The 13,494-nt window shown below is 42.2% G+C and overlaps 1 protein-coding gene across 3 annotated transcripts in view; it reads right to left on the bottom strand.

The window, feature by feature from the left end:
* The window catches only part of CACNA1F (calcium voltage-gated channel subunit alpha1 F), a 155,748-nt gene that overhangs the window by 121,754 nt on the left and 20,500 nt on the right, over positions 1-13,494 (bottom strand). For all 3 annotated transcript variants that reach the window (XR_013221168.1, XR_013221167.1, XM_077283865.1), the window contains one exon: positions 5,560-5,712. Coding sequence is in view for 1 of the 3 variants with exons in the window: in XM_077283865.1 (XP_077139980.1) it covers positions 5,560-5,712 (153 nt within the window). In the remaining 2 variants the exon portion in view is untranslated. The remainder of the gene's footprint in view (positions 1-5,559; positions 5,713-13,494) is intronic.

Below are 13,494 nucleotides of genomic sequence, written 5' to 3'. Positions count from 1 at the left end.
AGACACAAAAATAAAATTACTTTAATAATCATTCAAGGGGTTGTCCACCTTTAGGGGTAGTCAGTGATCTCATTTTGATGGTCTGACGGGAGATTAGTACACTTTTATCTGTCTTTTCTATGTTCTTTTTAGTTGGTTTATGACCAGACGACATCAAAGGTGAATGTGCAGGGAGACAAAGAGCTTGCAAGAGCAAAAGACTGCTAAATGTTTAATGAAACCCGATTACAAAAGTGATTTTTAGCCCCAAATACATGCATTTAAGTAAAAAAAAAGATATATTTTTCCCCACCCATGGACTACTAATTTCAGGAAACAATCAATGGTGCAGCTATAGACTGTCTGTGTTGTCACCTATTGATGGCGCTATTGTAACACAGGAAGATGCCTGACAAATCCTATGTAGAGGCACAAAAGGAAATCTGCCAAGATGTTGAGATAATATTAGAAATAAAAGATGATGGCAGAACTTCTAACCTGTGTCTCACTGTCTCATTCTCCACTCTATCACTGCACAAATGCCTTCTTAAAAAAGCGGATCTTGACATTTCTAAAGCATTTACATTACAATGTCAGATTTAGGGTGTGTTCACACAGAGTTTTTTATGTGGATTTTTTAGCAGATCCACATCAAAACTTGCTTCACACTGCCGTTCACACAGCAACTTTTTTTCCAACCAGGTTTTGAAAAAATTGCCACAGAAAAAAAGAAGTGTGAATTTTTTGTTGCATTTCATCAAAAGGTTGATACTATCAAGTCAAAAGGTTGCAAAAAACACTGAAAAAAAACCTAATCAAAAACCATGTAAGTACTTAAAACTTCGACAAAGAACCTCATGGAGTCTACATCAGATTTTTCAGTCTAAAAAAAAACCCATATGTGCACATTGAGTTTTTCAAGCAGTTTTTGGAGCTGAAACTGAACAGAAACTCTCGAAATCTTAATATTTCTCAAGAATGTAGAGTTTTTGCTCAGTGCCTATATGGACACTAAGTTTTTTGAAGAATTTTTGGAGCAGAAACTAAACAGAAATTCTACAAATCTCAAAACTCCTCAAAAACCTGGGGGTTCTGCTCAGTTTCTGCTTCAAAAACACTACAAAAAAAAAAAGACCCTGTGTGCACATATACTCTTAACAAAACACAAATGCCCCAGAAAAATCAAGTAGGACAAAAAACTCAAATACGTTTCAACATATCAAAAGGTGGTACATAAAGACCACAAAAAGAGTATAATCCTTGAATAAACTTTTTATTAAGTGACATAAATGGCAAAAAGTCACAAACAATAGATAAAAAGAAACTACTGGATACCACAAGTCAAAGGGAGCACTGTGACCAGCAAAAGACCAAAGCTTAAGTAAACACTATCACTTAATGCCTCTCAAATGTTAATGTGCAAAATATAGATATAATAGTCTATGCAAAAAGCTGTGGTTTAAATAGCAGCATTTCATTTATAACTAAAGTGCATAGTGCATCATGTCCAAAATGGAATATTATTGAGCACCAGCACCATGCCTGCCTAATAAGTATAGCTTACCTCTCGTTTATGCTTGGTTTATGCATTCTCAATAATAGTCCATTTTGGACATGATGCACTATGCACTTTAGTTATAAATGGAATGATGCTATTTAAACCACAGCTTTTTGCATAGACTATTATATCTATATTTTGCACATTAACATTTGAGAGGCATTGAGTGATAGTGTTTACTTAGGCTTTGGTCTTTTGCTGGTCACAGTGCTCCCTTTGACTTGTGGTATCCAGTAGTTTATTTTTATCTATTGTTTGTGACTTTTTGCCATTTATGTCACTTAATAAAAAGTTTATTCAAGGATTATACTCTTTTTGTGGTCTTTATGTACCGCCTGCATGCACATAGCCTGAGTGTTCCAATCTCATGATAACTGCCATATTGACCAATGTGACTTTTCTCTTTTTGGCTATGTTCATGAGCAGACTTTTGACTGTTACTTTTTTTTAATTACATATATAAAAAAAATGCATTAAAAATTGGGGATAAACTGCAGCAAAAATGTGAAGCTTTTCCTGCAATTATATTAAACAGTGAAAAATAGCGATTCAATTTGCAAAGCAGCGTTCACAGGTCCTGGACTCATCTGCTCTTCTACAGCTACGACTCCTGTCATCCTCATGTGCAGTGTTGGACTGGGGTGCCGAGGGCCCACCAGTAACTGACTTTGGGGGGCCACTATTCACCTGCATACAAATATTATGCTACCTTCGTTCACAAATTTACCTATATCTCTATATAATAATAAACTGGGTAGTTTGGTAAATGAATGATGAGATGCTGTTTTTTTCTGTACAGAGTGAGTCAAATGAATTATGCCTATTATTGCCTACATAGTGGGGTTGGGGGCCCAGATCTGCACAGGGGCCCACCGGGGGATTCCCCTGTTACCCTGTGGGCCAGTCCGAGCCTGATCATGTGTTATGACAGGATCATCCATGAGGGCTGGAAAGACAAAATCTACAATGAATGACCCCAGTCATGTCTGACACTTTAGATGGTAGTTAGTGGCTGTCGCACACAGGACTGAAGCGTCACACCAAGGAATAGCACAGAGTCTGCAGTGTAATGAGATCTGTAGCCGGCCTTGAGCGCCTGCTGTGGGGAGAAACATATGGTGATCGCAGGCTGTTCTACAGCTTAAGTCAGATGAAATCATTCCTTCGGTTTTCTGTGAACTCAGATACACTAATCTTTACAGAGCTGCTGGTCTGAAACATGACTAAATGAGATCCCAGATCTTCCCCGCCATGGTTAATGACACCAATATAGTAGGAGAAGTGAACCTTCCTTACAGCTGGATCGCTCTTACATGTCACTGTGCAAGAATCTGCCAGTCAGCACGCAGTAAGACGTCATGTACGGTATGTGGCAGTCGTGAGCATAGAGTATGAACTTGGCATATGGAGACACTGCACTAGGGAGTCATAGCCACTCTGTCCGCTCTATGTGCTGCCATATTGTGCCTCCACATGGCATAGTATTACGGTGATAGTTACCTATCTCAGGCAGAACGCATCTGTATTGAAATGGTTCTGAGATGCAGAAGACCTCCCTACAATTTTCACTGATCACTTCTAGGACGGCCGACAGTCACAAGAATTGAGGTTTTCCGGCCCCCAGTCTAAGTCAAATGGAAATAGTGGAGTGTAGTCTGATCTGGCAAAAATGCTAATATTGTATTGCCACATTAGTTATTAGAGTTGATCGAAAAGATTTGCAGAACCCTCGCCCTCATCCATGTCAGTACTCTGAGACAGCCAGACTAGGGATCTGCGAACCTCCTTGCTTGGCACACGAATGCCAACATCCTGTGATTCTTAGGGCCCCCAGTGACTAGGCCTCACCCTATTGGTGGGGGACTAATCACAAAAGGCTCCCATGATGTTGGCATCGGACTGCCTGTCAAGGAAGATCACATTGTCCTTGTTTGGCTTCCATCGATTACCGATGTGTATGCTAGACCAAAGTCCTGTGAATCTTCTTCCTCAGCTCTCGAAGTTATCAATACTAACCATCTGGGAAGTTTTCAGGATCTTTTCTATCTATTGCTTATTTAAGATAATCTGTCAGGTTCCCAAAGCCCCCCAAACTGACACCAGTATCCTAAAGAGCCATAGTCAGGGCACAATGTACTGCACAGAAGCTATGATGGAGGACAGTGAAGAAGATGTCAATCACGCCGAGTGGGCAAGATTGCAACACCCGAGGCTCGGACCAGTCCAAGGGAATAGACGCTCCACTAGACTAGTAGTGGCTAATTAGCATATAATGAAAAAAAGTATTTTTATTGCTCATAGCAGTAGAGTTTTATCATAAAACATGGGTCTTTATGACACTGGTGGTAGTTTGGGGGCTTTGGGAAACCTGGGAAGTCATTTTTAAGGTCTCCATACACCTTTGAAAGCTGTGGGCTGAACACTTACAGTATTTGGCCTACAGCTAATTCTTCCAGCTCCCCTATAAATATGAACACCAAGCTCGACCAAGTATTTTTCAATGTGGACAGGGGAGGAAGCTGCTGTTAGACCTCGGTATCCCCTCCCAATGTTATTGGGGAAGATTCAGGCAATATCCAAACACTGTAGATCATCGGCTAGTCCTTCCAAAATTTGAGTTGACGAGTTCTATCAACTTTAATCCAATGCGTATTGGGGCCTTTATACATTTTCTCAAAATATTATTAGGATACTCCCTGCTCATGCTGTATGTCTCTCTATTAGGTTGCATTTACACATCTGCATACCAAAGTCCAAGTATGGACTGTAACTCAAGGACTGGCTGCGAGTCCCCTGACCTGAACTCGATAGGCTCATAAGCATAAATGAGAATATTAAGTTTGGGTCAAGGGACTTGTGGCCAGTCCGTAAATAATGGTCTGTACTAGGACTGTGACACTAGTATAACAATTTCCAGATTCATATTGTGACCCCTGTTAGTCACTGAATTAATTCGTACAACTCCATTAATTGGCTATATGAAAAACCAGAGAACAAATAGGAGTTTTGTATAAAAAATGAAAAAAGCTTTATTTATACCAATACAAACAATTTAAAAACACACAAACAAAGTGATGGATGTGCTATGATCAAAGACACCAGATATTAATGGCACTCAGTACAACAGTAAATTCATCATTATATCAGCACGGTAGTGAAGTAATTTTGGTGAGGACAACACCCTCTTTTTAATGTCCCAGAAGACAAATCCCTCATTCTAATAATTCAAGGTCTCCTTTGGTTCCCCTTTCTATGTCCACCATGCCGGGCATATGTAATGGTTAGACGCTTTATAGAACTGGTGGACTTTCACATAGACATTCCCTTAGGTCACCATAAGTGATTGATTGTACTAAAAGAACCTTGAATTATTATTTTTTTATACAAAACTCCTATTTGTTCTCCGTTTTTTTCATGGGACTGTGACACGCAGATGTATGAATGGGGCATCAGGTCACATTCAGACGACTGAATTTCTCATGTACGAAAAAAGTCTAAGTGTCATCAGTTGTTCTCGTACCTGGTGAAAAAAATACCAAGTTACTCCACCTTCTTTCTCCTTTACCGCAGTCCATGAAAATTGGATCACACTTGGATGACATCCCAGTTCGGTACGATTTTTTCAAAGACTTGCACTGCCGATTTTGATCTGACCCTTGGATGAAAATTGGACGTGTGTCCGTGATTTTCTGCGGACCGCTCGGACTGTGAAAAATCAATATATGAACAACCCCATAGACTATCACAGGTATGAGTGCTATCCGTAAAAAAGCACTTGTACGAGAAAATCGGACGTCTGAATGAGCCCTTAATCAGAGTGCAGAGCTGTAGCCATATATTACATCAGTGTACATAGGCGCCATATAATACCACATTTCTCCAGTTGTTCCAGCTTCCAGAGCTGCTACGTCCACATTTAAATTATGGGAAGCAGACATAAAGCAATTTAATCCACGTAATAAGTTATAAAAATTACACCTCGATTGCTTAATAAAAATCTATTCTCTTTCCGCATAAAATACCTGATCCGAGGTAAAAGCAGGTCTTGTGCATCCGTCCGATGAAAAGCTCCAGCCCAATGATGGCATAAATGATGATGACAAATAATACCAGCAGTGCAATGTGAAGCAGGGGCACCATCGCTTTCATTATAGAGTTTAACACAATGTGCAAACCTGCAAGAAAGAGAAAAATATATAATAGCTGTAAATCAGGGCAAAAGTAAAGTTACGAGAATTCGATACACACAACATAGTGCAATGTAACCTTACGTCAGCTGTTATGAAATCTAGGGGCGTACAGGGAACGGAAAATGGAACTGGTATGTAAAAAATGGAAAGACTATGTGCAATAAATTAGACTGCAGCAGGCCATGATTGTGAAAAGCTGCCTCTGAGTAGCATCCATCTGCGATCTTCATGAGCGGCTCGCATTGACTCACGCTATTAATGAGACTCAAAGTGGCTCTCTAAACAAATTCATCTGTTCCTATAATGCGGCACAAATAACGTGCACTGGACTGAGACCGCCATGAGCTGCGAGCGAATACTGTATATCTGATCATTCAGGGCCTGAGTGCAGAGCTCAGGGGTGGATATGGTACCGTACAATGCAGCCAAGCCTAGATTTTTAATTAGGAGCTTTTTTCTTAACAAATCCATATGATCAGCCGCCTCGACAATTCTCCGTCATACGACAGACAATATTCTGCTATATGATCCTTAATATGACGATGGGAAATCTGATCTGTGAGGTTAATATAGGCGCATTTCTGTCTGCATATGCTAAATACACTTTTAAAAAACTTTTGACATGTCACAGAGGTACATCAGACACCCACCGATCACTAAAAAGCTGCTTTCTTTAGAGACGGGCTAAATAGTAATTCAATTCAGTCTCAAAAGAGAGCAACTGAGAGCTTCTGCCCCTTTGTTTTACTGATTTAGTGGGGATCTTGGCACCCGACACCCGTGATCCAAAGCTGTGGCATGTCAAAAGTTTTCTGAAAGTTCAATTACACTGTAATATGGCTATATTCTGTACACAGATGTAATAGGGCAAATATAGAGGTACATGGGAGCTCTTCAATTTCATATGGAGGGATGCAGAGTTTATTTCTCTTAGATATTTTGGAATTCACCCCCCAAAAAAATTAAGCCACATTTCGTAGGATTCCATATGAACAGAGCTATTCTCTTGTAAATGAACTGACTGTAGTAGAGAATTGCTCCGTACATAAGGCATCTAATGTACTGCAGACCAGTACTACCACACAGGACATGTGCATGTAGCCTAAGGAATATCTGTGCATACACAGAAAAAAAATGGGAAATTACAAAGAGATATCAGTTGCTCATGCAATTAGAAGCAAATCTAGGACGGCTCTGGCCATGAATTCTGTGAGAAAATCAATTATCCACATGGGATACAACTGTAGATAGTATGAAAGCTGAATACCAATAGAGGAAAGAGTGAACGTCTTAAGATTTCAGGATTTCTTTTAATGTTTTACATCTTCAAAAAAGACAACTTTATATCTATATAAATATATCTATCTATTTACAATATATATATATATATATACATATATATATATATATATATATATATATATATATATATATATATATATATATATATATGTATGTATATACAGTACAGACCAACATTTTGGACACACCTTCTTATTTAAAGATTTTTCTGTATTTTATGACTACGAAAATTGTACATTCACACTGAAATCATCAAAACTATGAATTAACACAAGTGGAATTATATACTTAACAAAAAAGTGTGAAACAACTGAAATTATGTCTTATATTCTAGCTTCTTCAAAGTAGCCACCTTTTGCTTTGATGACTGCTTTGCACACTCTTGGCATTCTCTTGATGATCTTCAAGAGGTAGTCACCGGAAATGGTCTTCCAGCAATCTTGAAGGAGTTCCCAGAGATGCTTAGCACTTGTTGGCCCTTTTGCCTTCACTCTGCGGTCCAGCTCACCCCAAACCATCTCGATTGGGTTCAGGTCTGGTGACTGTGGAGGCCAGGTCATCTGGCGTAGCACCCCATCACTCTCCTTCTTGGTCAAATAACCCTTACACAGCCTGGAGATGTGTTTGGGGTCATTGTCCTGTTGAAAAATAAATGATGGTCCAACTAAACACAAACCAGATGGAATAGCATGCCGCTGCAAGATGCTGTGGTAGCCATGCTGGTTCAGTATGCCTTCAATTTTGAATAAATCCTCAACAGTGTCACCAGCAAAGCACCCCCACACCTCCTGATCCTCCATGCTTCATGGTGTGAACCAGGCATGTAGAGTCCATCCGTTCACCTTTTCTGCATCGCACAAAGACACAGTGGTTGGAACCAAAGATCTCAAATTTGGACCCATCAGACCAAAGCACAGATTTCCACTGGTCTAATGTCCATTCCTTGTGTTCTTTAGCCAAAACAAGTCTCTTCTGCTTGTTGCCTGTCCTTAGCAGTGGTTTCCTAGCAGCTATTTAACCATGAAGGCCTGCTGCACAAAGTCTCCTCTTAACAGTTGTTGTAGAGATGTGTCTGCTGCTAGAACTCTGTGTGGCATTGACCTGGCCTCTAATCTGAGCTGCTGTTAAGGGGGGAAAGGTCTTTAAAGGGAATGTTCGTGACGCCACCTGTGGTATTCGGTCAGGGTGACTGACGCTGCTTAGGGGTCCGCTGGAGTGATGTTATGGCAGCTAAATGGTATACCTTCCCACAGGTGAAGTGTGTCCCCAGGGCTTCCCAGTGTGTAAGATGGTGGATGGTGAAAGGCGCAGTGAAGAACGAGGACACAAGGTTGCAGTCTCTTTACCTTTTTACTGAAGGCTTCAGCATCCACAGTCCAGAGCACCAGATCACAGGGCAGGCAGAGTCCGGCTGGTCTGAAGGCAAATCCAGAGTCCCCTTATCCAGGTGGAAATCAGTAGCCTTCCTCTAGCGCCGTGTGTTGTAGTACCTTACTGCTAAGCTTCTCATAAGGTCCTCACAACTGTTGTAGATGTTCTAGGTGTTATGTCTCTCTCTGTCCCCCGGATGGATAGGACAAACTCGTATGACTGGTGGCATGAGGCTTTTTACAGGGACTCTATCATGCCCCAGCCTCTCGTGGGTGCCACCTTGCCTCCTGGGTATAGGGCGGGCAGGTAATGTAGAATTAGCTGTCCTGCCGGTCTCTGGAGTAAAGTGTAGAGATCCTTACTCCCTCGGTGTTCCGGCTACCGGGATCCTGCGCCTCAGAAGGAGGCAGCCTGTGCAGGGCAGAACTCCTTCTGGTTTCCTCTCCTTTTGCTATGTGTCAGGGCTCTGAACATTTTTTACCTTTTGTGCATTACTGCCCTCTTCCAAGATGGCGTCTTTGGTCTCATGTGCACTGTGTCTTCCTGCTATAAAACTCCACCCCAGCCTTCAGTCTGTGCTAGAGTATTCTGCCTTGCATCCAGCTCCTGAACTCTGATTACTCCCTGGCTATACACCTGCTCCTGTGAACCTGTGTGGTGATCCTGCTACTCTGCTCTGAGTTCCTGCTGCATACACAAGTTTCCAGTAATCCTCCTTCATCTGCTGCTCGTGTTTACTTCATCTGCATTTGCTGGACATGTAAGCTGCTGCTGCTTTGCTATAACCTGAGACTATTAACCAGGCCTCCCTGGTTGAGCTAAGACATGATTTGAACTGCATATAAGCATATCTATCTGTGTCTGGACTAAGACAAGGATTTATTCGCGTCAAGTATCATCAAGAATAACTGTGCTTCATAGACTTTCTGCTTGATTGCATTTTTCTCTGAAGACTCCTCATGTGGCACCTACGGGTCTTCTACAACCATTACCCGTTCCGTCCCGCCCTTGGGGGTCTATATCAATGGACTTTATTGTGGAGCTGCCTACATCAGGGGGCATGAATACAATCATGGTGGTAGTTGATCGCCTGACTAAAGCTGCTCATTTTGTTCCGTGCACCGGCCTCCCCTCAGCTAAAGATACAGTGAACTTGGTTATACAGAATGTCTTTCGGTTGCACGGGGTTCCGGATGAGATCATCTCTGACCGTGGAGTACAGTTCACTTCAAGATTCTGGAAGGGGTTTTGCTCTGCACTCAATATTAATGTCTTTCTCTCTTCTGATTACCATCCCCAGACAAATGGTCAGACTGAGCATACCAACCAGACGCTGGAACAATATCTAAGATGCTATGTCAGCCATCTCCAGGATGATTGGTTAGAGTTGTTGCCGTTAGCCGAATTTTCATATAATAATTCTCAGAGCGCCTCCACTAAATTTACACCTTTCTTTGCCAATCTGGGTTATCATCCGTGTATTTTACCTAGGTCTCCAATTAATTCTCCGGTTCCGGCAGTGGAGGAAAGGCTGACTGCGATGAGACAAAATCTGGAGGTTCTGAAGGAATCCCTGACCACAGCTCAAGAACGTTATAAGAGATCGGCTGATAGATTCCTTAAACCTGCACCCATGTTCAAGGTCGGCGATTCCGTGTGGTTAGCAACTAAGAATCTGAAGTTAAACGTTCCTTCACAAAAATTTGGACAGAAATTCATTGGCCCTTTCAAGATCAACGGTATTGTGAGCTCTGTGGCCTGCCGGCTGAAGCTGCCTAGGACAATGATGGTACACCCAATTTTTCATGTATCTTTACTAAAGCCTGTATCTCCTAATACCTTCCAGGGACGTTTTGTGCCACCTCCACAGCCTGTGGTGATTGATGGGCAAGAACAATTTGTGTTGGAGGAAATTATTGATTCCAGGATTCGCAGGAATCGGCTCCAATATCTGATAAGATGGCAGGGATATCCCCCTGAGGAAGACTCTTGGGAACCTGTGGAAAACATCAATGCCCAACAGAAGATTTCTCGTTTTCATCAGAGATTCCCTGAGAAACCAGGTCCAGGATCGTCCTGAGGCCGCTTCTAAGGAGGGAGTAATGTCAGGACTCTGAACATTTTGATTACCTTTTGTGCATTACTGCCCTTTTCCAAGATGGCGTCTTTGGTCTCATGTGCACTGTGTCTTCCTGCTATATAACTCCACCCCAGCCTTTAGTCTGTGCTAGAGTATTCTGCCTTGCATCCAGCTCCTGACCTCTGATTACTCCCTGGCTATACACCTGCTCCTGTGAACCTGTGTGGTGATCCTGCTACTCTGCTCTGAGTTCCTGCTGCATACACAAGTTTCCAGTAATCCTCCTTCATCTGCTGCTCGTGTTTACTTCATCTGCATTTGCTGGACATGTAAGCTGCTACTGCTTTGCTATAACCTGAGACTATTAACCAGGCCTCCCTGGTTGAGCTAAGATATGATTTGAACTGCCTATAAGCATATCTATCTGTATCTGGACTAAGACAAGGATTTATTGGTGTCAAGTATCATCAAGAATAACTGTGCTTCATAGACTTTCTGCTTGATTGCATTTTTCTCTGAAGACTGCTAAGCTGCGTTTATTATTTGCACCATGTGTTGTGGAGTTGAGTTTCTCTCTACACCTGTTTGAATCACCGTGTGATAATATAGACTTTACCACTTATAAAACTGTGTCCTGTAGTTGTCTTGTTCCACGCAAAGAATCTCCTGAGTTATCCCCTATAATTATTACACTATGACTTCTTCACCCTCTCTACAATACAGTTCTCCTTCAATGTCTCTTTCTTAGGAAGCTGCTGCACGTGGGGCAGGCGCAGCTCCGTGGCCTTCTGTCTAGGCCTCTGACAGGATCCCACCCCTGTCAGGGACCAACTCCCTGAGCGGAGCTCAGGCAGCAACTCACTGGGAGAAGCCCAGACAGCATCTGACTAACTTCCTATCCAGACCACCAGTTTTACCTAATTGTGAAGAGTGTCTTATTTAAATAGGAGTATAGCTCCCCCTGGTGGACTGGAGTACGAAATGTGTTGTATGTTTGTGTTACCTGGTAAAGAGATCTCCTTTATTGCCTCCAAACGTAACATCACTCCCCCCCCCCCCCTAGAGGAGAATGATATTACTGCAATGACCAGGACCCTGGGGCGCTGCATATCCACCAGACTTCTGCTCTACACAACTGATGGTCCCAACCCCATTTATAAGGCAAGAAATCCCACTTATTAAACCTGACAGGGCACACCTGTGAAGTGAAAACCATTTCCAGTGACTACCTCTTGAAGCTCATCAAGAGAATGCCAAGAGTGTGCAAAGCAGTCATCAAAGCAAAAGGTGGCTACTTTGAAGAACCTAGAAAATAAGACACTAGATGGTGGCCTGATTCTAACGCATCGGGTATTCTAGAATATTTATGTATGTATGTATATAGCAGCCACATAGTATAGAACACAGGCCACGTAGTATATAGGAGCCATGTAGTATATAGCAGACAAATACTACGTGGCCTGTGCTATATACTATGTGGCTGCTATATACATACATACATATTGTAGAATAGCCAATGCATTACAGGCCACGCAGTATATAACAGTGGCCACGCAGTATATAACACAGCCCAAACAGTATATAACACAGCCCACGTACTATATAACACAGCCCACGCAGTATATAGCAGCCACGCAGTATATAACACAGGCACACAGGCGATGTAGTATATAACACAGGCCACGCAGTATATAACACAGGGCACGTAGTATATAGCACAGTCCACGCAGTATATGACACAGCCCACGCAGTATATAACACTGCCCATATAGTATATAGCAGCCACGCGGTATATAACACAGCCCACGCAGTATATAACACAGCCCACGCAGGATCTAACACTGCCCATGTAGTATATAGCAGCCACACGGTATATAACACAGCCCACGTAGTATACAGCAGTGTGGGCACCATATCCCTGTTAAAAAAAATAATTAAAATAAAAAATAGTTATATTCTCACCCGCCGGGATCCAGCGAAGCTCTGGCGATGCGCGCTCAGCTGCCGCCATCTTCCGTTCCCAGGATGCATTGCGAAATTACCCAGATGACTTAGCGGTCTCACGAGACCGCTAAGTCTTCAGGGTAATTTCGCAATGCATCTCAGGGAACGGAAGATGGTGGCAGGCGCGAGCGCATCGACGGACGACGGAAGGTGAGAATAGCAGGTTTTTATTTTTTTTTTATTTTTAACATTAGATCTTTTTACTATTGATGCTGCATAGGCAGCATCAATAGTAAAAAGTTGGGGACACACAGGGTTAATAGCAGCGGTAACGGAGTGCATTACCCATGGCATAACGCGGTCCGTTACCACTGGCATTAACCCTGTGTGAGCGTTGACCGGAGGGGATTATGGAGTGGGCGCCGGGCACTGACTGCAGGGGAGAAGGGAGGGACTAATCGGACTGTGCCCGTCGCTGATTGGTCGCAGCAGCCATGACAGGCAGCTGGCGAGACCAATCAGTGACATGGGATTTCCGTTACGGAAGTTGAGGACAGAAAGACGGAAGTACCCCTTAGACAATTATATATATAGATATTTTCAGTTGTTTCACACTTTGTTGTTAAGTATATAATTCCACATGTGTTAATTCATAGTTTTGATGCCTTCAGTGTGAATTTACAATTTTTATAGTCATGAAAATACAGAAAAATCTTTAAATGAGAAGGTGTGTCCAAACTTTTGGTCTGTACTGTAGATAATTAAGTAGATGTAATTAATATGTACACACCTTAAAGCATTTTCCCATAAATGTAAAGGGACACAACCAATGAGGATAATTGGTAGATATATAAATAGAGGTCTAAACAGTGTCCAAAAAAATAGAAGACCCTAAATTCTAATAATAGGAAGAAGCTAAGGGCGAAACGCGCGTCGGGCGAGGGCGAATCACCAGACCACTCATCTCTGTCTATGACCATTTGCATTCAGATATATAACTTCATTGTTTTGATACACACCTGGGGAGACCTTCTATGTGGGGCCACCTATTAGGATTTAGGGTCTTCTAT

The sequence above is a fragment of the Ranitomeya variabilis genome, chromosome 2 (genome assembly GCF_051348905.1).
Source record: "Ranitomeya variabilis isolate aRanVar5 chromosome 2, aRanVar5.hap1, whole genome shotgun sequence".
Taxonomy (NCBI): Eukaryota; Metazoa; Chordata; class Amphibia; order Anura; family Dendrobatidae; genus Ranitomeya; species Ranitomeya variabilis.
The sequence above is the reverse complement of the archived record's forward strand: the minus strand, read 5'-3'. Positions and strand labels throughout refer to the sequence as shown.